Source organism: Chiloscyllium plagiosum, unplaced genomic scaffold, assembly GCF_037043375.1.
Source record: "Chiloscyllium plagiosum isolate Xiang-an unplaced genomic scaffold, Cpla_swu_hap1 HiC_scaffold_28, whole genome shotgun sequence".
NCBI classification, from domain to species: domain Eukaryota; kingdom Metazoa; phylum Chordata; class Chondrichthyes; order Orectolobiformes; family Hemiscylliidae; genus Chiloscyllium; species Chiloscyllium plagiosum.
The window spans coordinates 47,322,275-47,350,005 of record NW_028270166.1 but is presented as its reverse complement, the minus strand read 5'-3'; the positions used below and the strand labels follow the sequence as shown (position 1 = coordinate 47,350,005).

The 27,731-nt window shown below is 46.5% G+C and overlaps 1 protein-coding gene and 1 pseudogene across 2 annotated transcripts in view; one reads left to right on the top strand and one right to left on the bottom strand.

The window, feature by feature from the left end:
- The window catches only part of LOC122565538 (very low-density lipoprotein receptor-like), a 55,685-nt gene extending 49,186 nt beyond the window's left edge, over positions 1–6,499 (bottom strand). For both annotated transcript variants that reach the window (XM_087976181.1, XM_087976182.1), the window contains exons 1-2: positions 6,373–6,499; positions 3,096–3,470 (exon numbers count right to left, since the gene is read on the bottom strand). In XM_087976181.1, coding sequence (XP_087832307.1) covers positions 3,096–3,470; positions 6,373–6,487 — 490 coding nt within the window. In that variant the 5' untranslated portion in view covers positions 6,488–6,499. The remainder of the gene's footprint in view (positions 1–3,095; positions 3,471–6,372) is intronic.
- A 10,881-nt stretch (positions 6,500–17,380) lies between these two features.
- LOC122565539 (SCAN domain-containing protein 3-like) lies at positions 17,381–19,462 on the top strand (annotated as a pseudogene).
- The last annotated feature ends 8,269 nt before the right edge of the window (positions 19,463–27,731 follow it).

The following is a 27,731-nucleotide window of genomic DNA, read 5'->3' as shown; positions in this document are numbered from 1 at the left end:
AGGTTTTTTCTCCACCCAAAGGGTGGTTGGAATCTGGAATTCACTGCCTGTTGGGGTGGTAGAGGCAGAAACATTGAAGTAGTATTTACATGTGTGCTTGCAACTACAAGGCATACAAGACTATGGGCTAAGTACTGGGAAATGGGATTGGAACAGTGGAGTGCTTTTTTTGGACTGGTACAGACTTGGATGGGCTGACAGTCCTTTTTCAGCACCATAAATTCTATGATTCTAAGCTTTACATGGGAAATCCAACAACATTCAAGCAACCTGAAACCATCCAAGACAATGTAGGCCACTTGCTCAGCACCACACTGACTTCCTTCAATATACATTCCCATCAACAACAGACACAGTGACAGCAATGTGCACAAGAAGGACTACAATAAGTCACCAAAACTTCCTCACATCTGTATTCCATTAGTCATTTTACTTTTAATATATTAATGACATGTGCATGTGCAGCCCTAAATCTCTGAACGCCACACTTCAGCTTTTCAATAATCAGTTAGATGTACCACTTTCTTTGGTCCAACATGGAAGACTTCTTACTCACTTTGGTTGAAATGCATTCACTCTCAATCTAGCAAATATCTCTCACTTCATGCTTTTATCTACATTGTACTGTACTGCCCATCACTGAGTCAACAGCAAACCTATACCCGACATCTGAAGGAAGAACGGCTCATATTCCACCTTGGGACCTTGCAACTACTTGAGATGAATGTGGATTTCAACAGCCTCCTCATTTCCCCTCTCCTCCCACATTATCCCAGTCCCAAGCCCCCAATTCGACACCGCCCACCTGACCTGTCCACCACCTTTCCCATCTATCTGCTCCACAAGACCCCGACCTACCACCTTCTCCCTCACCTACATCCACCTATCGCTTTCTTAGCTACCTTCCCCCAACCCCACACCCCCTCCCCCCCATTTATCGCTCAGGCCCCGGCCCACAAGGCTCTTTCCTGACGAACAGCTTATGCTCGAAAAGTCAATTCTCCTGCTCCTCGGATGCTGCCTGACCTGCTGTGCTTTTCCAGCACCACACACACAAGCAAACTTTAGGTACATGTTATCAGAATCATTAATAAACATAATGAATAAATGACAGCTCAGTGCAAAACTTTATTAGTTTTCATTAGTTACTTCTGTCCAATTTGAGTACAGATCCATTATCCATATCATCTGCCTTTTACCAGCTAAGTAATATTAACCAGACAATTTGCTTTTAGTTCAATAGGTCTTTATTGTAACTAACAGTCTCATGCGTAACCTTACTGGATGCCTTTCAGAAGTCCAAATAAGCCAAATCCATTCATATTCCCTGGCTACTACTTTAATAACTACTTCCTCAAACATTCAGTTTGTTATACATGACCTACCTTTTGCAAGTCAATATTTCTCAAGCTCAAATATATCTAATAGCCAAGTTATTAATGTGCTTAACTACAGATTCCAATAACTTCATTAAAATAGATGTTAGACTAAAACATATGCATTCACTGGCTTTGCTCAATGAGCCTACTTAAATAAACAGCATTAAGCTTGTTTTGACAGGGGAAAAGTTGGGATAAGATGGATCAAGGTGGTGGCAGAGTAAGACACTCCACCCGCTCCTTATGTTTTTTTCCCCATTTTCTTCTTCTTTCCTGCTTGAGGTAGAGTGGGCTGGAGGTATGAGCGGAGCAGGCTAAAGGCCCCTAGTGGAGCAGGGACAATTAGCGTGCTGCAGGTATGGAGCAAGGACGGTCAGTGGGCTAAAAGGCCCGGAGTGGAGTGGGACCAATCTGTTGGTCTACTGCAGGGCTTTTATACAAAGGCTGTAATGCTTATTTTTTCTGACTTACACTATGAATAACTGTAACTAATATGACTTTTTTTTCCACTATTTCATATCTAAGTTCTGTACCTAGGTACTTTTTCCCTAAGTTGGTGGCATGTGGAGTGACATTGTGAACTTTTCACTGTACCTCTGTGTTTGAGCACACATGACAATAAAGAATATTCTATCCTATTCTAAATGGATTATTTGAAACTAACTAGATCATTGCTGGGGCCTCAATTAAACGTAGCCACATTTGCTGATGTTGCAAAGACACAAATACAAATTTCAGTAGAAAGCAACTTGTGAGGAGGATATAAAGAGTATGGAAAGGATATGTGAGAGGGTAAAATGTACCTGGAGCAATATAAGTAAGAAAATGTGAGGCTATCCACTTTGGCATGAAAATGAGAAAAGTGGAATTGTATTTAATTAAAATTCCACTTTTCTCATTTTCATGCCAAAGTGGATAGTCTCACATTTTCTTACTTATATTGCTGCAGTTGAGGAACCCAGGTGACCTTGTGCAGGAATCAAAGTTCACTGGCAGATAAAACAAATAATTTGGAAGGCAAGTTGAATGTTAGACTTTACTTCAAGAGGGGAGTATAAAAGTTGATATGTCTTTCTAAAACAGGACATTGGTGAGATTACATATAGAGTAATGAGTACATTAATTGGTCTCTTTACTAAAGGATATACTTAAGAGTTTCAGAGGAATACTGATTCCTGGGATGAAGGGATTGCCAAATGAGGAATGGTTGAGCAGATCCTACAGTCATTAGAGTTTAGAAGAATGAGAAACAACTTCACTGAAACATGTAAGACTCTGCAGAAGCTTGAGAGGTGGTGAGAGGATGGTTCCCCTTGTAGAGAAATCTAGAACAAGAGGGTTTCATATTTAAGACAAAGATAAGAAGGAATTTCTTCTGAGGGACTTGGATCTTTTGAATTTTCTTCCCCAGAGAGCTGTGGAAGATGAGACATGGAATATATCGAAAGTTGAACTGGATATATAAACAAGGGAGTCAACGGTTGTAGTGGACAGGAAAAGTGGAATTAAGGCTACAATCAAACCAACATGTTCTTACTGAAGACTGGAGCAAGCTCAAGAGACCAAATGATCTACTCCTGCCTTATGATCTTACATAGGATGGAATAAGGCTCATGTAGAAAATAAACATTAAAAGAGAACAGCTAGGTCAAATGTTTGATTTGCAAATTCTACATTTAAAAATTTATAAAGTCCATCTCACAGTTCCACACTTACCACAATTGGCTTCATCACTACCATCACTGCAGTCAGGAAAGTTGTCACAAGCTGACTGAAGCTCTATGCACTGGCCTGAACTACACAGGAACTCCAACTCCCCACAACCTTCAGGTTGCACTGCTCTCTTTTCACAAAGGTCATCAGATTCATCAACGCCTGATGCACAGTCCTGGTGACCATCACAGAGCTGGTATTTAGAGATACAGACAGTAGAGTTGCTGCAAAGAAACCCATGAGGTCCACAGCCTGATACAGAACAGTTTCGCTCATTGCTCTGATCATGGCAGTCATCCCTTCCACTGCACAGTGTCAGTGCAGAAACACAGCGTCCATTTCGACAGAGGAATTCATTCTCACCACATTGTACATCACCTGCAAACAATCATAGTGAATAATCAAATTCACAAACTACCCAGCAATATAACCACATTGACTGCCTTCCTAACTTTGTTTCAAATCAACTTCCAGGCTATGCAGCATGTCGCTCATTTTACTCTCCTCTTCTAATCCCTCTCTATTATTTCCTCCCCATCCATTCCTCATCTGTAATCTTTCTCACCATCCTTTTGTCCCACAGTGTGCCACATATACACAATATCTTCCTCTCCCATCAACTGCCTATTCCTTGCTCCCTCAACCCAAATAGAAGATGCATGATCGGGAAACTTTCAGAAAACACAAAGAAATTGGCTTAGTAGTTGAGAGGAAGGCTGTCGACCACAAATGATATCAATGGGTCAGTGGTGGACAGAAAAGTGGCAAATGAAATACACAATAAACAGAAGGGTATTGACAGCAGAACAGTGTACATGTCTACAGGTCCCTGAAGGTGGCAGGTCAGCTAGACAATATGGTTAAGTCGCACAATTCTGGTCCTATCACAGGAAGGATATAATTGTTGCACAAAAATGTACAGAGAATATTTAGAAGAATGTTACTAGGGTTAGAAAGTTGCGGGCATGAAGACACATTGGATAGACTGAGATTTTTTAACTACAAACAGAGGAGGTGGAGTTTAACTTCATTGAGGTGTGCCAAATAATGAGCAGCTGAGATCAAATAACAAGGAGGCATAATTTTAAAGCAAAGGACATGAGGTTCAGAGGGTGTCAGAATCTTTTTCAGAGGGTAATGGGAACCTGAAATGCACTGCCTGGGAGGTTATCAGAGGTGAGAAACTTCAGAATGTTTAAGAAGCCAATGGATGAAAACTTCAAATGTCATAATATTCAAGGGTATGGGCCATGTGCTGGGAAGTGGGATCAGTGTAGATGGGTCAGTACAGGCTCAATGGGGCTGTATGATTCAAGTGTATGGGGAGGACCTGATTCCCCTCACAGCAAGATCAATTATCAGGTGGCTAGATGTAATAAAATGATTTGAAGGAACATGAGAAAAAAAATTTTTTTTATAAAGAGAGTGATGTGTCTGGAATTCACTGCCCAGGGTGGTTGAGATGGCAACGCTCAACTAATTTAAAAGGAACCTGGATTGGCACCAAAACTGCTATAATCTGAGGCTACAGACCAGTTAGGATTAGAATAGCTATTCAGTTTATTCAGCTGGTGCAGACCTTACAGGCTGAATGGCCTCTTTCAGTGCTGTAACTGTTCTACGGCTCTACCATAAGGTTTCATTCATGAAACTTTTTTCCTTCCCCTTAGTCCATGTTCAATATTCCCAACATATTACAATATCCTCAACACAAACCACCTCTTTCAATAATCCTCATTTAAACTGATTATCCTTCACATGCTCCTCTACCACCAGAAAGAGGAATTCCTTTACTTTTGTCCCATTTGTTCAACTTCAAAATCTGTCACTGATGGCCTTATCAATAACAATCCTGCATCCTGCCACCTTCAGCCTTGCAGCTCTCCTCCACTGACTAATTTAATCCTTCCTGCTGCACAGCTTTTTCTTACTTCAACCCTGCAGCAGACACCATTCCCCTCTCCACTCCCTGCCCTCCCACCCCACAACACCTCACCCTCAACTGTCCCTTCTTTTCACCTACATCCCCATCCTAAACCCCCAACCCTGCCTCTATGGTCCTTCGTACATCACACACACCTACACTCCATATCTACAATTCACCAGACACCTACACCTACCAATTTCAACATCCTTACCCTTCACCCCTCCATGCAGCTCCTAGCCCCAAACATTCCCACTACCCTTCAACTCCCATTCACCCTCCCAAAAAATCAGTGACAGTCTCTGTGCAAACCAGGGCTGGTCCCTCAGTGGAGTGTCCTTGCACAGATCCAGAGCTACACTCCCAGTGGTAGGTCTCTGTAGACAGGGCAAAGAGCCAGGGCTAGTCCCCTAGCATGAGGGTCTTGGCACAGAGGCAATGCTCCCCAACCCCTGCCCTCCCTCCCCTCTGAGCCAGTAACTAGCCCACCCTCCCATCCCAAGCCAGTAACTACCCCGCCCCCTACCCTCCCTTCCCCCCCCGAGCCAGTAACTATCCCACCCCCTGCCCCACTCTGAGCCAGTAACTATCCCACCCCCTGCCCCACTCTGAGCCAGTAACTATCCCACCCCCTGCCCCACTCTGAGCCAGTAACTATCCCACCCCCTGCCCCACTCTGAGCCAGTAACTATCCCACCCCCTGCCCCACTCTGAGCCAGTAACTATCCCACCCCCTGCCCCACTCTGAGCCAGTAACTATCCCACCCCCTGCCCCACTCTGAGCCAGTAACTATCCCACCCCCTGCCCCACTCTGAGCCAGTAACTATCCCACCCCTTGCCCCCCTCTGAGCCAGTAACTACCCCACCCCCTGCCCCCCTCTGAGCCAGTAACTACCCCACCCCCTGCCCCCCTCTGAGCCAGTAACTACCCCACCCCCTGCCCCCCTCTGAGCCAGTAACTACCCCACCCCCTGCCCCACTCTGAGCCAGTAACTACCCCACCCCCTGCCCCACTCTGAGCCAGTAACTACCCCACCCCCTGCCCCACTCTGAGCCAGTAACTACCCCACCCCCTGCCCCACTCTGAGCCAGTAACTACCCCACCCCCTGCCCCACTCTGAGCCAGTAACTACCCCACCCCCTGCCCCACTCTGAGCCAGTAACTACCCCACCCCTGCCCTCCCCCCTGTGAGCCAGTGACTCCCTCCCCCGCTGTGAGCCATGGTGCAGTACACATGGGGCTGTGATTGACATGAGCTGCAGTCAGTCAGGAAGCTGTCTCCATGGTTACGGACCGAAAGACAGCCAATAGAAGGAGTGGACGGGCAGTGCACGGAGGGTGTTGGAGAACTCACCATGTCGGGGCTGAGGGAAAGCAGCGGTGAGTCCGAGCTGGAAGGTGATGGTGATGGTGACGGTAAAGGCGATGGCGAACCCCGAGGCCGGGTTCGGGCTGCACGGCTTGGACATGTCTCCTCGTGTCCTCTGCACCGGCTGCGCACTGACGTCAACACGCAGAGGGCGGGGCGGTCAAGCGGGCTTCAACCAGCGACAGGGCGGGAAACAGGCAACTCCCCCCAACCGCCAAACTCCACCCCAACCCCCACACCCCCCCATCCCCAACCGCCACACCCCCCACCCCTCCCCATCCCCACCCCCCACCCCTCCCCATCCCCAACCGCCACACCCCCCACCCCTCCCCATCCCCACCCCCCACCCCTCCCCATCCCCAACCGCCACACCCCCCCACCCCTCCCCATCCCCACCCCCAACCGCCACACCCCCCCAACCCCACCCCTCCCCATCCCCAACCCCCACACCCCCCCATCCCCAACCGCCACACCTCCCCACCCCTCCCCATCCCCAACCGCCACACCCCCCACTCCTCCCCATCCCCAACCCCCACAACCCCACCCCTCCCCATCCCCAACCGCCACACCCCCCACCCCCACCCCCACCCCTCCCCATCCCCAACCGCCACACCCCCCACCCCTCCCCATCCCCACCCCCACACCTCCCCACCCCTCCCCATCCCCAACCGCCACACCCCCCACCCCTCCCCATCCCCACCCCCACCCCTCCCCATCCCCAACCGCCACACCCCCCACCCCTCCCCATCCCCACCCCCACCCCTCCCCATCCCCAACCGCCACACCCCCCCACCCCTCCCCATTCCCACCCCCACACCCCCCACCCCTCCCCATTCCCACCCCCACACCTCCCCACCCCTCCCCATCCCCACCCCCACACCTCCCCACCCCTCCCCATCCCCACCCCCACACCCCCCCACACCTCTCCATCCCCAACCGCCACACCCCCCCAACTCCACACCTCCCCAATCCACAACTGCCAAACCCCGCATACCTACACCTCCCCCATCCCCACACCTCCCCAATCCACAACCGCCACACCCCCTTCATCCCCACACCCCCCAATCCCCAACCGCCACACCCGCTCATCCCCACACCCCCAATCCCCAACCGCCACACCCCCTACCCCCACACGTCCCCATCCCCAACTGCCACACCCCCCCACCCCTCCCCAATCCACAACCGCCACACCCCCCCACCCCTCCCCATCCCCAACCGCCACACCCCCCCAACCCCACACCTCCCCAATCCACAACTGCCAAACCCCGCATACCTACACCTCCCCCATCCCCACACCTCCCCAATCCACAACCGCCACACCCCCTTCATCCCCACACCCCCCAATCCCCAACCGCCACACCCGCTCATCCCCACAACCCCCAATCCCCAACCGCCACACCCCCTACCCCCACACCTCCCCATCCCCAAACGCCACACACCCCCACCCCCACACCTCCCCATCCCCAACCGCCAATTCCCCCAACCCCACACCTCCCCAATCCCCAACCCCCACACCTCCCCATCCCCAACCGCCAAACACCCCCATCCCCACACTTCCCCAATCCCCAACCGCCAAATCCCCCCATCCCCATACCTCCCCAGCCACCAAATCCCCCCGCCCCCATCCCACACCTCCCCAATGCCCAACCACCAAACCCCCCCATCCCCACACCTCCCCATCCCCAACCGCCACACACCCCCCATCCCTACACCTCCCCAATCCCCAACCGCCACACCCCACACCTCCCCAATCCCCAACCGCCAATCCCTCCAACCCCACATCTCCCCAACCGCCAAACACCCCCATCCCCACACCTCCCCAATCCCATCCCGCCAAACACCCCCCTTCCCCACACCTCCCCAATCCACAACCGGCAAACACCCCCCATCCCCACACCTCCCCAATCCCCAACCACCAAACACCCCCATCCCACACCTCCCCAATCCCCAACCGCCAAACCCCCCCATCCCCACACCTCCCCATCCCCACACCTTCCCAATCCCCAACCGGCAAATACCCCCTCCCCATACCTCCCCAATCCCCACACCTCCCCAATCCCCAACCGCCAAACAACCCCCGCCCCAGTCCCCACACCTCCCTAATCCCCAACCGCCACAACTCCCCATCCCCACACCTCCCCAATCCCCAACCGCCAAACCCCCCCACCCCGTCCCCACACCTTTCCAATACCCAACCGCCAAACCTCCCCATCCCCACACCTCCCCAATCCCCAAATGCCAAATCCCCCTATCCCCACACCTCTCCAATCCCCAACCGCCAAACCCCCCTGCCCCCGTCCCCACACCTCCCCAATCCCCAACCACCAAACTCCCCAACAGCCACACCCCAACCCCACACCTCCCCAACCCCAACCGCCAAACCCACCCCAACCACCAAACCCAGCCCAACCGCCAAACTCCCCAAACCCCACCCCCCACCCCACCTCCAAACTCCACCCCCCACCCCAACCGCCAAACCCACCCCAACCGCCAACTCCCCAAACTCCACCCCCACCCCAACCGCCAAACCCCAACCCCACACCTCCCCAGTACCCCACCCCAACCGCCAAACTCCCCAAACCCCACATCCTCCAATCCCCAACCCCAACCGCCACACCCACAACCCCCTCCCCACCACACTCACCCCACAACGTCCCTTTCACTTTCCCTTCCCCTAGGCGCTCCCTCTCACCAACACTCGCCCACTCACTGACCCTCAACCTCCCCACACTGACCCTCACACACTCTTCTCCATCTTCTCAACCTGACTGACCCTCAACCCTTCATCCCTCACTGTCCCCTCCATCCTTAGCCACACTGACCCTCACTTCACACTTGACACTCACCCACACTGACCCTCAATGCGCACCGTCCACTCCCTCCCCCTTATTACTCTCAGCCCCCACACTATCCCCTTACTGATCCCCCCACCACACTGATCCTGCCACATATCTTCCCCCACACTGACTGTTACCACTGTTTCTACACCCTCCCCTGCCATAGACCCTTCACTTGCTTCAGCAAGACACAATGCAAGTCATCTTTCCCTTCGGTAACTTCCACTTTAGGTAACAATTTCAGAGCATGAACATCTTCTTCCATGTCTATTACTCACCCCAAAAACCCCAGGTTCTGTTTTCAAATAGGTTGCTTTCAACACAGCCAACTCATTTTCAACTACTCACAGTCCCCATTATCACTCATTCTCTTCTTCTTCCTTCTCTTCTTCCCAGCTTACTATGTGCAATCCTTTTTATTCTCTCTTTGGGTCTGTCTGCACTTAACTGCTCACTCCTTCTTACACACTATATCATCAGCATAACTACCACCCTTTCCTCGCTACTTTCAGTTCTGAAGAAAGATCATCACTTGAAACATTAACTCTTGTTTTCTCTCCACAGATACTGTCAGACCTGCCGAGTTTCTCCAGCAATTTCTGTTATTGCTTGATTCAGTAGCCTCAAGACTCCTTTTTCTATTTTCTTTTTAAAGCTGCAGGTTATTATCCCATTAAACAATTTTTTTGAACAAATACTGAGTCTGTTGGTGTTACTTTTGATCATAATCATACAACTTAAGTGGCCACAGCCAATGGCTTAACCACAGAGACACCTATTGATCTGTGCTAGTAACACCATCAATATCTATATGTTTTTATATGTCCATGTTTCTCACAGTGGAGGTAAGTTCTACAAATCCTAAGAACAGGAGTAGGCAATTTGGCCTCTTGAGGCAAACTGCTCCACCATTCAATAAGATCATGGCTGATCTGTGGCCTAATTCTATATGGAGAAAGTGTGGACTGCAGATGTTAGAGATCAGAGTCAAGAATGTGGTGCTGGAAAAGCACAGCAGGTCAGGCAGCATCCGAGGAGCAGAAGAATCGATGTTTCGGGCATAAGCCCTTCATCAGGAAGCCTGTCTTCGGCCCATATTCCTTGATGCCCTCGATTAATAAAAAATTGTCAATCTCAGATTTAAAATTAACAATTGAATTAACATAAAATGCTGTTGGAGGAAGGGAGTTCCAAACCTCCACTACTCTCTGCATGGAAAAGTGCTTTCGATCATCTCCTAATTGGCCTGGCCCTAATTCTGATACTACATTCCTAGTTCTATAATGTTCAATCAGTGGTAACAGTTTATTTTCCCAGTTAATATCCTGAAGACCTCAATCAGATCACCTCTTTACCTCCTAATTTCTAAAGAATAAAAATCTAATTTCTCTAATCTCTCCTCACATCCTAACTCTTGAAGTCCAGATATCATGCTTGTAAAACTGTGTTGAAGAACCCCCTCCACAGCCAAAACATCCTTTCTCAGGTATGGTGCCCAAATCTGTGCACAGTGCTCTAAGTAGAGTCTAACTAGGGTTTGTATAACTCCAGGATAACATCTGCATCCAACCCTTTAGATATGAAGACCAGCATTCCATAAGACGTCTTGACTACTCTCTGTGGCATTTGAAAGAACTATGCACCTGAACCACCTAATCTCATTCAACATCCACCTTGTTTAACTTTATGCCCTGATCTATCCTTTTTCGTCCAAAATGGAAAACCTCACCCTTGCTTATATTAAATCCATCTACTACAGCTTTGCCCATTCACCCAATCTATCAATATTTTGTTGTAATGTTTTGCTGTCATCAATGCTGCCCAATTTTGTATGATCTGCAAACTTGGATATTTGACTTTTTGTGCCATTGTCCAAGTTATTAATGAATATTTTGTGTAACTGAGGCCCCAACACAGATCCCTGTGGGACACCATTCATCATGTGCTCCCAAATTACCTATTATACCAGTTCTCTGTTTCCTCCCATTCTACCAATTTCTCACTCATGTCACTTATTTGCCCTTATCCACCTTAACTAATAGTCTCTTGTATGGGACTTCATAAAGGCCTTCTGGAAGTCCATATAAACAACACCCATTAACTTACCTTTGTCCACCGCTTTTAGATTTTTAGAATTAGATTTTAAATTTAGGTTTAATTGTCATGTATACTCGAGTACAGTGAAAAATGTACAATGTCGCCACATACGGCGCCATCTTAAATACAAAGTACCTCGGCACACAATCTTAGTTACTGAAATATAAAAATAAAGAAACAAGGTTAAAAATTCAGCACCACAGTCTTCTTAGCATAAGTCATGGGCCTGTAGATGCTCCAAACTGGGCTTTCCCCAAGAGGGCTCACTCTCCCTGCACTGGACATGCTTTCGCCCATGCTGGGCTAAGACCCACCCGGGCACACCAGACTTCGCCACCGCTCGTAAGGCTTTAGGTCCAACCACCAACCCGAGCGGCCAACCACTTATCACTTCGTCAAAACACAATGAGATTTGTCAGTTATGACCAAGCCTTAATGAATCTATGCTGACTCTCCCTCATTAACTGTAATTTTCCAAGGTGATCAATTACCTATCCTTGATTGTTGAATCCAACAATTTCCCCACCACAGATCTCAGGCTAACTGGTCTGTAATTCCCTGGTTTCCCTCTACATCCTTCTGAAAGAGCAGATTGATACGAGCAATTTTCTAATCCACAGATACAACTCCAGAATCCAGGGAATTCTGTTAGATTGTAGTAAGGGCATCGGCAATGTGCTCTCCTACCTCCTTTAATAGCTGTGGATGGAAACTATCAGGTCCTGGATATTTGTCACTCCAGTTTCATTAATTTCCCCAGTATTGATGATTTACTTAAACTAATGGTCCTCTGTTAATTTCTTTGTGACTTCCAGGGAGTTATCCTCCTTTTCTGTTGTGAATATTGAAACAAAATAATTATTCAGTATGTCTGCCATTTGTTCACAGTCATTGACAATGTCCCCATTCTCAGCCTTCAGTGGGCCAATAGTACTCTTAACCAGTTGCTTTCCCTTTATATAACTGTGAAATCTTTACTTATTGTCTTTTACGTCCCTTCCAAGTTTCCTTTCATAATCCTTTTTATCCTCCCCTATCAGCTGCTTTGTTGGTTTTAGTATTTGTCCTATTCTGTGGATCTATACTGTTCTTTGTGTTTTTACAAGCCATTTCTTGAAGTTTATGCTGTCCCTTACCTCCTCAGATGTCCATGGCTGTTTTTTTGTGAGGTGGATCTTTTCCTTCTCATGGGTATAAACTGTTTTTGAAAAGCATCAAATGTTTCTTTGAATATCCTTTCCTTCCTCACTTGTTTTATCTGTTAGCAGAGCTTCCCAGTTTACTTTGGTCAGTCTCTGCCTCATCCATTAAAGCCTGCTTTACTTAAATCCAAAATTCTAATAACCAATCTTTGCTTGTCTCCTTCAAACTCAATGTGAAACTCGATCACATTATAATCACTATTTGATGAATTCTCAACACAACTAGGTCACTAATTAAATCAGGCTCACTGCTCATTACTAGATCCAATATTGCTTGTCCCTTGTCGCATCCAAGACATTGCAGTAGGAAACTATTCTGGATACACTCTAGAAATTCACATCCTTTCTGGCAGGCGCTTGCCTGTCTCCCCCAGTCTGTGTTAAGATGAAAATCCCCCATTAATGCTTTTCTGCCTTTGCTACAGCCTAATTTCAATATTTATACAATACAGGCATCTCTTCTATAATGCGGTAGATACATTCCCAAGCAACCCCATGCTAACAAAATTAAAAATCACACAATACCAGGTTATAGTCCAACAGGTTTAATTGAAAGCACTAACTTTTGGAGCGCTGCTCCTTCATCAGGTGGTTGTGCTAACAAAAATCACGAATACAAATTACATAAACCAATGGTGATGTAATTGCATTATAACCAACACACACTTTAAAAAGTTTGCATTTTACAAACAGCCTTCCCTATTCACTCAACTGCGTTAAAGCCAATTCGCATTAACAAAAGAGCTGCTATCAGATGGTTTATACATGACGCGTATTGTAGTTTTAGTTCCTTTATGGTGCCTCGGTTCAACCCATAAGATTTCTACTGGGTAATTTCCCCTCATCACTTCCCTCCCTCACCAGAGAAGTGATGCTGCTTCTTATCTGTAATGTCAGTTCACCTTCTTCTCCGTAAACCTTATAATCTGGTATATTTAGTTCCCAGTCCTGACCATCCTGCAGCCAGGTCTCTGTAATGGCTATAACATCATAGTTTCCAGTTTGAATCTGCGCCTGCAACTTATTTAATTTGTTACTTATACACTGTGCATTTGTATAAAGAGCTCTAATTTTAGTTGTACACTCTATCCTGTCCTTCAGCATCTTTTTATCATTTCTCCCTCTTGGCTTACTCAATACACATTAAACCATCCTGTCTTGTTCATTAACTTGGCCTTGCTTGTTTAGCCTATTAACCTGTACCATCTCCTCACCAGCTGCTTCGTTTCCCACTTCCCTGCCACTTGTTTAAACCAGCCCGACTCCCTTCCTGACTTCTTAAATTTGGAGAGTGCTCTGTCCTTTCTAACCTGTTCTCCTTCTCCTTTGAGCTTATTTCTCCTCCTCTTCTGTCCTTTCACTACTATCCCATTTCCCATTGTTCACTTGCTTTCTGTACCTTCCAGACCTCAGGATTATCAGGGAAAGGGTTTTCTTGATTTAAGTTGTATGTGTAAGTAAGTCTGTAGTCATCTGCCATAATGGCAACGTTGTTCACTCTCATAATTCATTGATCTTCAATATGGGACCTTATGTTAACTAGGAACCTGATATTGACCTCTTTCTAAAGGTCTAATTCCGTGCATCCTTGAAGGAGGGGTCTGATCCACAGTGGTGTAATCTTAAAAAAAGTCATACCCATCAATCTAAAGTCACATGTTTCTCTCTTTCAAATTCATCCATTTTTAGGAATTTCTGATCTTGGCTTATGTACTTACTTATGTGCTTTTAAGATGGTGGTTTTCATCTGTTCATAATGCAGAGAGTTTTCTTCTGACAATAAGCGTTGCAAGAACTTTCAACTAATTCTCCCCTTTAATGGTCAGGTCCAAAACTCTCTTTCCTTCTCTGAGCACCTTTCTCAAATGAAATGAAGCAGGATTTGCCCTCACCTTCATTAAATTGTGTAACTAACTCTTTCAGAAAATCAAAACTCTGTTCTGAATCCAAATCAGAATCAGGTTTTTTTTTTATGATCTGTTCTGATTGTCTAATTTCAGTTTCGCCTTCTCCAATTCAAACTGCTGAATGTCTCTCTCCTGTATTTCTCTCTGCCTTTCCTCTCATTGTTCTTTTACAATTTGGAATTTGAATAATTCATTGTCAGTTGCTAAGCTTCTTGTCATTGTAAGCTTCTTCCTCTATATTTAGATTAGATTGCTTACAGTGTGGAAACAGGCCCTTCGGCCCAACAAGTCCACACCGACCCGCCGAAGCGCAACCCACCCAGACCCATTCCCCTACATTTACCCCTTCATCTAACACTACGGACAATTTAGCATGGCCAATTCACCTAGCCTGCACATTTTTGGAGTGTGGGAGGAAACCGGAGCACCCGGAGGAAACCCGGGGAGAATGTGCAAACTCCACACAGTCAGTCGCCTGAGGCGGGAATTGAACCCGGGTCTCTGGCGCTGTGAGGCAGCAGTGCTAACCACTGTGCCACCGTGCCGCCCATTTATTTCAATATTAGCTCGAATTTTGATGATTTCAGTCCCTCTTGCTTCAGGTTCTGTAAAAGCTACCTCATTAGGTAAGTGAAAATGCTAATTTGATATTCCATCTTTATTAGTGCTGACAGATCTGTGATTGAATTGGCTAGGACTGTACATTTAGAGACAAAAAAGATGCAGATGCTGGAATTCAAAGAAGATAAACAGGAGGCTGGAAGAACACAGCCAGCCAGTTAACATCAGGTGTTGGAGAAGTCAATGTTTCAGATATAACCCTTCATCAGGACTGCACATCAATCCTGAAGAAGGGCTGTACCTGAAACGTTGACTTCTCCACCTCCTGAAACTACCAGGACTGAATTGTGGCCAGACAAACTTACGAAAAACTGGACAATAAATAAAGCATGCTGGGAAAACGAATCAAGAATTGGTCAAAAGGATTTGCACTAAAAACACTGAAATAAACAAGCTACAGACCTAGATAAATTGCAGCTGCAGACAGCACAATGTACAACTGACCCAGCCCATTCCCAGGACAATAGGAAACATTGAGTTGTATTCCAGAACAAATCAACACTTCACACCCTTATTTTGGAAAGGTTACCTGATCTACATGCCCCTGACACCTTCAGGAACTAAGATCCAAGGACCACCCCATCATCAACACATCAATACCTGATTGGGCCTGATTGATCAGAGTGATCAAGCCCTGATCAGTCTATTGGTAGGAATTGAAGACACTCCCAAAAGGGCACGAAAGCTTCCATGTATAAGAATCACCACATCACCACCCTCAGGAGTGGTAACTCGAGACCAACAACCATGAAGAGAAGATGACCCTGAGAAGAGAAGAAGACGACAAGCAATCATCACTACATGGAATAAGGCCAACATCCACACTGTAAGTAATCTAATCTAATCTAGTGTGGTGGTATTTGATCATTCAAAGTTAAGTTAAAGTGTAAGATAGTTAATTAGATTTATAATGTTAATTGTTAGTTTGTAGTGTATTTGTTATTATTGTGTTAATTGTGTTGAAATAGATAAAGATCATTTCTTATTACTGTTATGAGTCGACTCTCTGAATATAAGGGTCAAAACACTGAGTGGCAAGCACAACAAATTGGTGACTCTAGTGGGACTCAACAAGACGTGACTTCATTGCACCGAATTCAAACCCCATGGAACCTATTATTCCCTGAAACTTTGCCTGTGTCAAATCTTTAGTGGGATTTGATTAGATTAGATTAAATTCCCTACAGGATGGAAACAACAGGTCCTTCGGCCCAACAAGTCCACACCAAACCTCTGAACAATAATCCACGCAGACCCATACCCCTACCCTATATTTGCCCCTTACTAACGCAGCTAACCCTATAGGCCATTTAGTATGACCAATTCACCTGACCTGACCTGGATTGTGGGAGGAAACTGGATCACCTAGAGGAAACTCATGCATTAATAGGGAGAATGTACAAACTCTACACAGACTGAGGTGGTACTTGAACCCTGGTCTCTGGCGCTGTGAGGCAGCAGTGCTAACCACTGGGCCAAAAGGTAAAATACCAAAGGTCAGGTGAGACCTGGTTAAGACTGGAACATAGCAAAAGCCATACCCTCAGTTGGATCCACCCCCATACCCCTTAGTTAATTGAGAAAGGCACCAGTGTAGAGGATTATCCTGTGTGGGAGAAGAAGCACAGACAATATATTAGTAAGAAAAAGTGGCCCATATGGGCAGAATTTTGCTGTAATGATGAAACTGGACCAGAATCCCTACAACAAAAGTATTGGAAGGATTTGAGGAAAATTCAAGGGAAGTGGATTTCCAAATTTTAAAAAACCCACAGCAATAATATGCTGTCTGGGACAATTGCTAGGTGTTGAGCAGGATTTGAAAAAGGTTTGTAAAGGATTAGAGGTTGCAAGGAAAGAAACAGCAGTGTTGCAAATGAAAATTGCGACTTAGGACCAAAGAAATCAGGCCAACATATTGCACATTGAACAATTCCAAACACAGTGTGGGAAAGTGTACACGGACACTCAGCACGCACTATCAGCTAAAGAGGCTGCTGAGAACAAAGTAAGCCAGTTAAAAGGTAAATGTTCATACCTAAAAGTAGCAGCATTATAGGTAATACACCAGTCACAAAGAAATGAAACAGGCAACCACAGACCACATTATGTGCCTGTGGGAGGTGGAGAATTTAAAATCCCAACTCAAACCGCAACGGAGTAATGTATGCTTGTGGGGATGTTAAAAGGGAAGAACAGGAGGTAGACTGGGATGAGCTCAGGGAAGACACACAGCAGTAAACCATCTTCACAGAGGATTGGGCTTCACCCCCCACCCTTCAGAGAGGAGCCAACCCCTTCAGCGCCCCTGGAGACACTCCCTGTGGCAATGAACCAGATTACCAACGAAAGACGGATCGGGGACGTCGATGCCCCAGCAATAGCATACACCACTCTGTTTACGGGAGCACAATTGGCAGAAATCGCTAAAAAGATTCCAGATTTTGAGCCATTTGCCAATCCATATATATTCTTTGAGAGGGTCAGATAACAAAAGATTTTGCATGGGGTAGGTGAGAGAGGAGGTAAATCTGGGCAGCATGGTGGCTCAGTGGTTAGCACTGCTACCTCATAGCACCAGGGACCCAGGTTCACTTCCAGCCTCAGGGGATTGTCTGAGTGGAGTTTGGACATTCTCCCTGTGGCTGCTACGGTTTCCTCTGGTTACTCCGGTTTCCTCCCACAGTCCAAAGAAATGCAGGTTAGGTGAATTGGCCATGCTAAATTGCGCATAGTGTTCAGGAATGTGTGGGTTAGGTGTTTTAGTCAGGGAAATGTAGAGTAATAGGATAGGATAGGAGAAGGGTCTGGGTGGGTTACTCTTTGGAGAGTCGGTCTGGATTTGTTGGGCCAAATGGCCTGTTGCCATACTGTAGAGCAGTGTTTCTCAATGGGGGTGGAAGTGCCCCCGAGGGGCATTTGCCTTCCTTCGGTGGGCATTGAAGTCAAAGGGGGCACTGAACGACTTTGTAGAGAGCTTACCAATCACATGGAAGACTGCCGTGTCCTTGAAGGACATTGCTGTGTGCAGATGGATAGTCGCACAACACAAGTGTGTTATTTTCCCTGCACCCATGGAGACGTGCGCTCTGGTTGCTGCGCTATTATTGATGGTCTTCTCTGTGAATGGCAAACCATTGAACTCATTCGCAGTTGGCTCTGATTCTACTGCCGAGATCAATATCAACAAACTTTGTGTCGCTTCTAGGAAGATGAAATGCAGCTTTTCAACTATTCTACCAGGTGGCAGAATGAATGCACATTAAAGCTAATTAGCCAATCAAATTTTTCCACTTGTCTGAGTGTCTCAAAATTATCGTGATAAGGTAATATACATGATTCCATCAGGGTATTCGATTGACAGTGTAAAAATGGCCTCATCGATTAAGTAAAAGTGCAGGCAGTATAGCATGGACTATTTATGATATGGCTTTATTCAATCTCCATCGAAAGCATTTACCACTATGCTTGGTCTGTGAACAAAGTTTTTCCAAAGAGGCCATGAAGCCTTCCCGTCTTATTAAACATTTGGAAAAGAAACACAGTGATAAAAAGGACAAAGATTTGGCATATTTTCAAACATTAAAGAATAAATTCAATCAGCAACCAACGATTTCCACTGCTTTTTCAAAGATGGGAGCCACAAATGTGGATGGCCTTGTGGCATCATACAACATAGCAAAGCTAATTGCAAAATGTGGTAAACCTCATTCCGTGGGTGAATCATTGGTGCTTCCAGCTATTGCCGAAGTATTATCAACCATGCTACATCAGGAATCATTAATGACTATCAAGCGTATTCCTCTTAGCAACGATTCTGTGAGAAGGCGCATCGATGAAATCGCCTCAAATGTTGAGGATAAATTATGTTCCCTTTTGATATCGAAAGGAATCACCTTACAAATTGATGAAAGCGCTATATGCGGAAATCAAGCTTTACTTTTGAGGTACGTATGTTTCATCGACAAAAATGAAATACGAGAAAGAACTACTTTTTACTCTGGATCTACTGACAGATACCAAAGGTAAGACTATCTTCGACTGTGTCAAGGATTATTTTGATAAAAAGTCTGTTCCCCTCAAAAACATTGTTGCTCATGCCATGGATGGCGTGCGTGCTATGACTGGCCAACATCGGGGATTTGTCGCATTATTAAAGAGAGAAGTGCCACGTGTTTTCACAGTACACTGCATTATCCATCGGCAGCATCTGGCTGCAAAGAAACTTCGTGAAGTCCTCAACCATTATCTACAAGTGGTGATAGATGTGGTAAATTATATAAAGAGACATGCTCTGAATGAACGACTTCTCCGCCAACTCTGTAAAGATAATGAAGATGAATTTCTGCAATTTGCTGCTACACACAGTGAGATGGCTCTTGAAAGGAAAATGCCTCAATCGTTTCCATGAACTGTTCGAATCTATCATCGAATTCCTGCACAGAAATAATGAAAACCTTTGTGTGAAAGCCGAAACCGTAAAACATGATTGTGCATATCTCGCAGATATATTCGATTAAGTGCAATTTGCTAATCATGCAGATACAAGGAGGTAATGTGAGTTTCATAAAAACAAGGAATGCTGTTACATCTTTTATTGAGAAACTTGATCTCTTTCCTCGGATTATCAGTCATCATGAGTTTTACCAGTTCCCGAGTTTAAACAATATCGTGGAGGATGTTACTGATGATCAATTACTTATCTACTCAGCTCACATTCGTGCACTGCAGGATGATATGAAAACATGATTTGCTGACCTTATTGAGATGGAGATCCCTACATGGCTGGTTGACCCCCTTTATCTCATGCGCAGAAGAAATGGACATTCGCCTTCAGGAAGAAATGATAGAGCTCCAAAATGACACTACAATGAAAATTCGTTTTTCGCAAATGGATGAGCCCCTTTTTTGGATTCAAGATGCCACCCAATGTCGTTTCCCGCTATTAAGTGAAGAGGCAAAGCGGTTTGCACGACCATTTCCTACCTCTTATTTGGTTGAGCAAGGATTCAGTGCCATCGCCAGAATACAAGATAAGACCCACAATCACATGGATGTTGTTCAGCGTGGTGACCTGAGATTGCTTTTGACAAAAATTGAACCAGATGTATATGATTTAGCAAGACAACATGAACCACAAGGATCGCATTGACTATTTTGCTATCACAGACTAAATTTTATACAGTGAGCCAAAAGTAGGTGGACAGTAAGAACAGTAATAAATAATATTTTTTTTGTTGTGTATATAAAACATATTTCACAAGTTTTCAGCACTGCAATGTATTGCAGTTATATGTGTAAAAACAGACTTTGGGTGACTTTGGGGGCGTTGCATGATTTCAAGGATAAGAAGGGGGCATTGAATACGGAAAGGTTGAGAAACACTGCTGTAGAGGATTCTATGATTCTATGACCTTATCGTAAGATGTTTGAGCCAGTCAGTAAAGTCTGCAATCTCAGTCCCTCTAAATGTAGGGGAAGAAACTCCAGCCAACATGAGATGCTATTCTCACAGCAATTGGATACAATAAAGGAGACCCCATTGAGCTAAACCAGTGCAGGCAAAAGAAGGGAGAAAATCTGGTTTCGTTTATGGGTACATTTTTCGGGAGTCTCCAGAGAATTAAACAGGAGTCAGTTATCTGCAGCTGACTCAACTGGGTGGTCTAAGACTTTAGTTTCACACGCCACCGAAAAGAGCAGGAAGTCCTGTGTGAACTTCAATTCTACAAAGCCAAGCCACAATGATGCATGGTTGCTGAGGAGAATGTCCTAGGTGTGGGAGAAGGAAATCCAAAACTAAACAAAAATAAAACAGAAAGGAGGGAAAATGCTTCCTTTCCATGCCTCCAAGCAGGGTCCGGTGTAGAGGAATGAAGGAAAAGGATGTAATTCATATCAAAGCAAACCCAGCTTCACTTTACACAGCCATGGAGAGAGAGATGGAGGGGCAGAGCAACGGAACACATGGCAGCCAACGCAGTGCTACCACTGCGGTTACACAGGACACTACGTGCGAGAATGTAGAGCCCACGCATGGCCGCACATGCAGCCACTGGGACCACCGACCAGTGGGATCATGGAGTGATAGAAGGAGTCACCAACTCTTGTTAGAGTGTCCAACTCAGCAGGCTCCGGTCCATGCCATGGATGCTAGTAACCCAAGTACCACCGCCCCCCGCCCATTCCCAACCTACAAGGCATATGCATGACGTTGTGGGTCTTTGACAGGAAGTGGGATAGTGTAGATAGACCATTATCAATGGTGAGGTAGGAGGCCACCCTGTCCAATTCCGTTGGGATACCAGAACAATCCTGAACGCCTCGATTTAATGATCTGTCCTGACAGACCACAGGGACTATAGTTTTAAGCAGGTTTACTGGCCATGTACCGGAGAGGTACATTACTGAACTGATAGAATTTAAACTAGGTGACATTACATGCCAGTACCCTGCTATCTTAGTTGACCTTCCCCAAGGCTCAGACCACATCCTCTGTCTCGAATACATAACTAGGTGTAACTTTGCATTTGATCCAGTAAATTCTTGGCTATGGCAGATGTCCTCAATTAGCAAGACGCCACCCATCATCATCACAGAAAGTTATACCAACCAGATCAGCTCAATAAGGAGGGCTTCGTTCAATCCCTTAATGACCAAGGGTCTGGCTATGACCGAGGTGAGAGTGAAACACAAAGGGGCATTCGCCCAACATAAACCTGACTGTGGGCGTATCCCGGGAGAGGTGATAATCGAGCGGCCAGAGCAAAAACCTTGCAAGACAATATGGTTTCCCCAGATGGGCAGAGGGGTAAGTGGCCAAGGTGACTGACAGTCTTTAACAGCGAGGAGTGCTGAGGCCTGTAGCCTCCACTAATAATGCTCCAATTTGGCCAATCAGGAAGTCATGGTTCATGGCGTTTAACCATTAATTATCGGGAACTTAATAAAATCACCCCTCCTCACTGCACCAACAGTAGCCACCAGCCCAGCCACAATAATGAAGCCTGCTTCGCAAGCAAAGTACTTGATATCAGTAATGGTTTCTGATCCATACCCCTAAATTGGTCCCATCAGTTACAAATTCACATTTACTTTCCAGGAACAGCCGTATACCTGGACCTGCCTACTCTAAGGGTTCCATAACTCACCCTTGATTTCTCATAGGATAGCCAAGGGACTAGGAAAGTTTTCCCGGCCTGACTGCCTGATCCAATATACAGTCCTCACTTTTGCCGAGTTGATTTTAACTTTACTGTGAATCCTCTTGCAAGGATGCCTACCTTGAAGTTCTCCTCCTCTCTCCACAAGAGTCTCAGTGAATCTCTCTCTCTCACTGCAACCCGCAGGTCATCTCCTCTGCCATCAAGCTCTTCACACCATCAAACCAGCAGATAAAGGGGGTGCAGTGGTAGCTTGGCGCACTGACCTCTACACCGCTGACTCTTTGCTGCCTTCTCTCCCGCCCCACTGCGCCTCCCCCCCCATTTATCTTTCCACCCTGGAGGCTTCCTGCCTCTATTCCTGATGAAGGGCTTTTGCCCAAAACGTCTTTTTTTTTTTTTTGTTTTTTTTCCTGCTCCTCGGATGCTGCCTGACCTGCTGTGCTTTTCCAGCACCACTCTGATCTAAACTCTGGTTTCCAGCATTTGCAGTCCTCACTTTTGCCCAATATGCAGATGACCCATTCCTACAAACTAAACCAAAGCAGGAACACATCCAAATCCTAAATGGATTACTCAACCTTTTGCATGTGCTAGGGTGTAAAGTAAACCTGAAAAAGGTGCAAATTCTACAGCCTGGGGTTACATAATTGGGAATGATAATCACCCATGGGAAAAGAGAGGACCAAAAGTAGGTAGATTCCATAGTGCAACTCCCACCCCCACGAGATGTTAGTGCACTCTGAGCTTTCCTGGATCTAGTGGGATACTGGAGGAATGGGTTTGCTACTAAAGCAGCCCCACTCTCATAGTTGCTGAAAAAGAACACTACTGGAATTGCCTATCCCAGCATACATAGGATAAAGGAAAGACAGATTGAACTGGACTGTCAAGTAGACATGTTCAGAAGTCAGAGCATTATCACTAGGGGGAGTGAGAGAACATGAACATGGGAACCTGGAGGGTACAATAATGTCAGGTCCATGGAAACAGAGGATTCAGGACAAAGCGATGGGTGCCTATTAAATGAATGTACTAAGTCATTAATCCAGATGATGACTCAGGCCATCCAAGGAGAGGTGCAACTGTTTCTGATGGCCCACACTCATGTACAATTCACACTTCTCTAAGTCCAGTGGGACCAACTCAGATTCTTGTAAGTTCTGATAGAATTAACCAGGTTAGCAAAATAGCGCACAGCTCAAAGATCAGTTGCGATTGGTTCAGACAATTGCCTGTTTACTTTCAGATAGTTTCTCAGCGTACTTCACTAAATAAAACCTCTGTCTGAATTTGCCTCATCATTTGCTAATTATTTGGTTATAACAACCACTCTACAGTACCAAACAAAACTATTTGGGGTGTTAGTTGATGGCCTCATTCCAGTCTTTTCCTACCACTCCGCAGCCAGGCCAGTTAAACCTGCACACCTAACATACCTCTACCACTAGGAATCAAGGCAATAGCCACTGGAAACCGAGGTTGAAACCTAACAGGCATCTAGAGCCAAATTAAAATTCCATATGGTGTACCTATTCCTTAAAACAAAAATTGGGGAAAGGTATGCATTACACATGTTCTAATCTATTCAGCTCTCAGACAAGGATAATAGCAGAATAACCTCCACAAGATAACCATGACCACACAGAACATAATCAAGCTCTACTTTATTGGGATCATCATCATCACTGGAAACAACACATAAGAAACATCAAACACACCATGATATGTGTCACCAGGAAACTTATGGTTTGGCCCACTGGACACAGGCGTGTGAGGATGGTGTATTATGGGTACACCCCAATATAATGTTCAGATGCAGCAACCAGGGGGCAATATATAAGAAAACAAATTGGAGTTCAGATGATTGCTACCTATTGGGAGCTCAGATGATTGCTACCTGAGCATAGGAATCACAGGCGATTGGTGGGGATTCTCAAACAATGGGACCCTGAGATAGGATACTTAGCAATGGCTCAGAAAAGGGATTGCAATTTGGGCAGCGATGCTCCAGGAAATGCAGAGGGGAAGCTCGTTCAGTATGAGATTAGGAACGGCCAAAAACCAGCCACAGAGGCATCCCAACCCGTTTGTCCTGAAGTCACCCCTCAGTCCACAAAACCCATTGGACAAGTCCTGTATGATAACCACCACGAATTGGTATCTGTCGTGGTGAATTTAGCAGGAACCCAACTACCAGAGTAGCACTCCCTCCCAACGTAAAAGACTGTACCACCACGTGACCCGTAGATTATTGGGATGATTGATAGGGGCAGACGAAGGGAAGGTCAAACTCAGAACAGGGAAGGACATAAAAGTGAAATATGGAGTGACTTAGCAGCAGTATATGGTCAGGGGTATCAATAATTAACGCCCTTGATTTGACCGACCTGGACTCAGAGTCCTGACCCAACAAATAAAAGAGACTTTGGACTCAAATGAGAATAGTTGGCAGGATGCAAAAGGAGAACTAGTTGGGAATAAAGCCAGTAGCTTTATGGTGGTTGTCCTAGAAGGACATGTCAACACAATTAAACCAAATAACAAAATGGAAATTAGAAGATGACAGCAGGTGACAGAATCAGATCCTGCGCAAATATATGGACTGTGGATGATAGAACAGTTGAGAGAAAACCTCAATCAGGATAGCCAGGGACAGGCTCAATCCTTGATCAGTGATAAACAGGTAGAATTTTTAAAAATTGAATCCCTACTTTTTTTTTATTTCAAAAATATACTTTATTCATAAAATTATTTTGATGTCTATACAATTGGTGATGCCATACATACGTATACATTCCATTTCTTTACATACAGAGATTGGAATTAATCATTCATATATACAGGTCTGTACGTTTACTATTCATATATTTAGCTGAGGCGTCAGCAGAGCCCATTTACTGCGTGGGCCCCCTGTTCTTTGGCAGGCAGACGTTACACAGTGGTCTTGCCCCACCGCATCTTAGCGGCAGCTGCCCCAAGCTTCAGCGCATCCCTCAACACGTAGTCCTGGACCTTGAATGTGCCAGTCTGCAACACTCAGTCGGGGTCAACTCCTTCAGCTGGAAAATCAACAGGTTTCGGACAGACCAAAGAGCGCCTTTCACCGGGTTGATGATCCTCCAGGCACAGTTGATGTTCATCTCGGTGTGCGTCCCGGGAACAGACCACAGAGTCCATCATCATGGAGCTGCTTGGGACGAACCTCGACAAACACCACTGCATTCGTCTCCAGACTTCCTCTACATAGGCACATTCCAGAAGGAGGTGTGTGACAGTCTCGTCCCCTCCACACCGTTTCGGGGGCAGCGTGCGGTGCGGCAGAGAGTCCAGGCATGCATAAAAGATCTCACAGGCAGAGCCCTTCCCACCACCAGCCAAGCCATGTCTTGGTGCTTGTTGGAAAGTCCTGGCGATGAGGCATTCTGCCAAATGACTTTGACAGCCTTCCCAGGGAACCGCTCAACAGGATCCGCCCTCTCCTTTTCCCGAAGGGTCTCAAGGACACTACATGCTGACCACTTCCTCATGGACTTGTGGTCAAAGGTATTTTTCTTCATAAATTTCTCCACGAAGAACAGGTGATACGGAATGGTCCAACTACTTGGAGCGTTCCACGGCAGTGAGGCCAGGTCCAACCTTCGCAACACCGGGGACAGGTAGAACCTCTGTACGTAGTGACACTTGGTGTTTGCGTACCGGGGATCCACGCACAACTTGATGCAGCCACACACAAAGGTGGCCATCAGGGTGAGGGTGGCATTGGCCGTGCTTTCTCCCCTGTTGCCCAGATCTTTATATATGCTGTCCCTTCGGACTCGGTCCATCTTTGATCTCTACATAAAGTGGAAGATGGCCCGGGTGACTTTGACGGCACAGGTTCTGGGAATAGGCCAGACCTGTGCCACGTATAACAACACTGACAATGCTTCACACCTGATGACCTGGTTTTTCCCACGATGGAGAGCGACCGTAGCGTCCATCTGCCCAGTTTCTGCCTCACTTTCCTGATACACTCCTTCCAAGACTTGACGCACGCCCCAGCCCCACCGAACCAAATACCCAGCATCTTCAGGTGGTCGGTCCTGACGGTGAAGGGGATCGAGGATTGGTCGGCCCAGTTCCCGAAGAGCATGGCCTCACTCTTGCCTTGGTTTACCTTGGCCCTTGAGGCCCGTTCGAACTGATCACATATGCACATGAGTCTGCGCACGGACAGCGGATCCGAGCAGAAAACGGCGACGTCATCCATGTACAGGGAGGCCTTAATCTGCAGGCCCCCGCTTCCAGGAATAGTCACCCCTCTCCGGCTCGCATCCTTCCTGATGGACTCGGCAAATGGCTCTATGCAGCGCACAAACAAGGCAGGAGAGAGGGGGCAGCCCTGCCTGACTCCAGATCTGACTGGGAAGCTATCTGATACCCACCCATTGATTGAAACTGCACTGACAATGTTGGTGTAGAGCAGTCTGATCCAATTGCAGATTTCCTCCCCAAAGCCCATTTTGGAGAGAACATCTCTTATATACGCATGTGATATCCTTTTAAAGGCTTTCTCCTGGTCCAGGCTGATGAGGCAGGTGTCCAACCTCCTGTCCTGCACGTAGGCGATCGTATCCCTGAGGAGTGCGAGACTCTCAGCGATCTTCCTGCCCGGCACAGCACAGGTTTGGTCAGGGTGAATCACCGACCCCAGAGCAGACCTGACCCAGTTGGTGATTTCAACAGTGAGATTGGTCTCCAAATTCTGATTTCCTCCCTCTCCTCCTTCCGTTTGTAGATGAGGGTGATGATGCCTTTCCTCATGGATTCACTCATGGTACCTGCCAGAAGCATACTGACATACACTTCCAGCAGGTCCTGGCCAATCAAGTCCCACAGAGCAGAATAGAACTCAACCGGTAAGCCGTCGCTTCTGGAAGTTTTATTCTTTTCGAAGGATTCAAGGGCCTTGGTCAGCTCGTCCAGAGATAACGGCTGGTCCAGCCTCTCCCGTGTTCTGTCGTCTAAGACCTCCGTGATAGAGGACAGGAACAACTGGGAGGCCGCGCTGTCAGCTGGCCTTGAGTCATACAGACTGGCGTAGAAGGATTTTCTGATCCTCATGACGTCAGCCTGAGATGGCGTTATCGAGCCATCTTCTTCCTTCTGGCTGCTGTGCACGGAGCTCTCTTTGTGCACCTTCTGGAAGAAGAAACATGAGCACGTCTCGTCCTGCTCAACGGAACGGACCCTGGATTGGAAGATTATCTTGAATCCCGACAGTGCGGAAACAGGCCATTTGGCCCAACAAGTTCACACTGATCCTCTGAAGAGTATCCCACCTAGACCCATTCCCCTACCCTAATATTATACAGTTCTCCTGACTAATGCACCTAACCTACACACCTTTGAACACTACAGGCAATTTAGCATGGCAAATTCAATTAATTTGCACATCTTTGGACTCTGGGGAGAAACCAGACCACCCAGAGGAAATCCACACAGACACAGGGAGAAAGTGCAAACTCCACACAG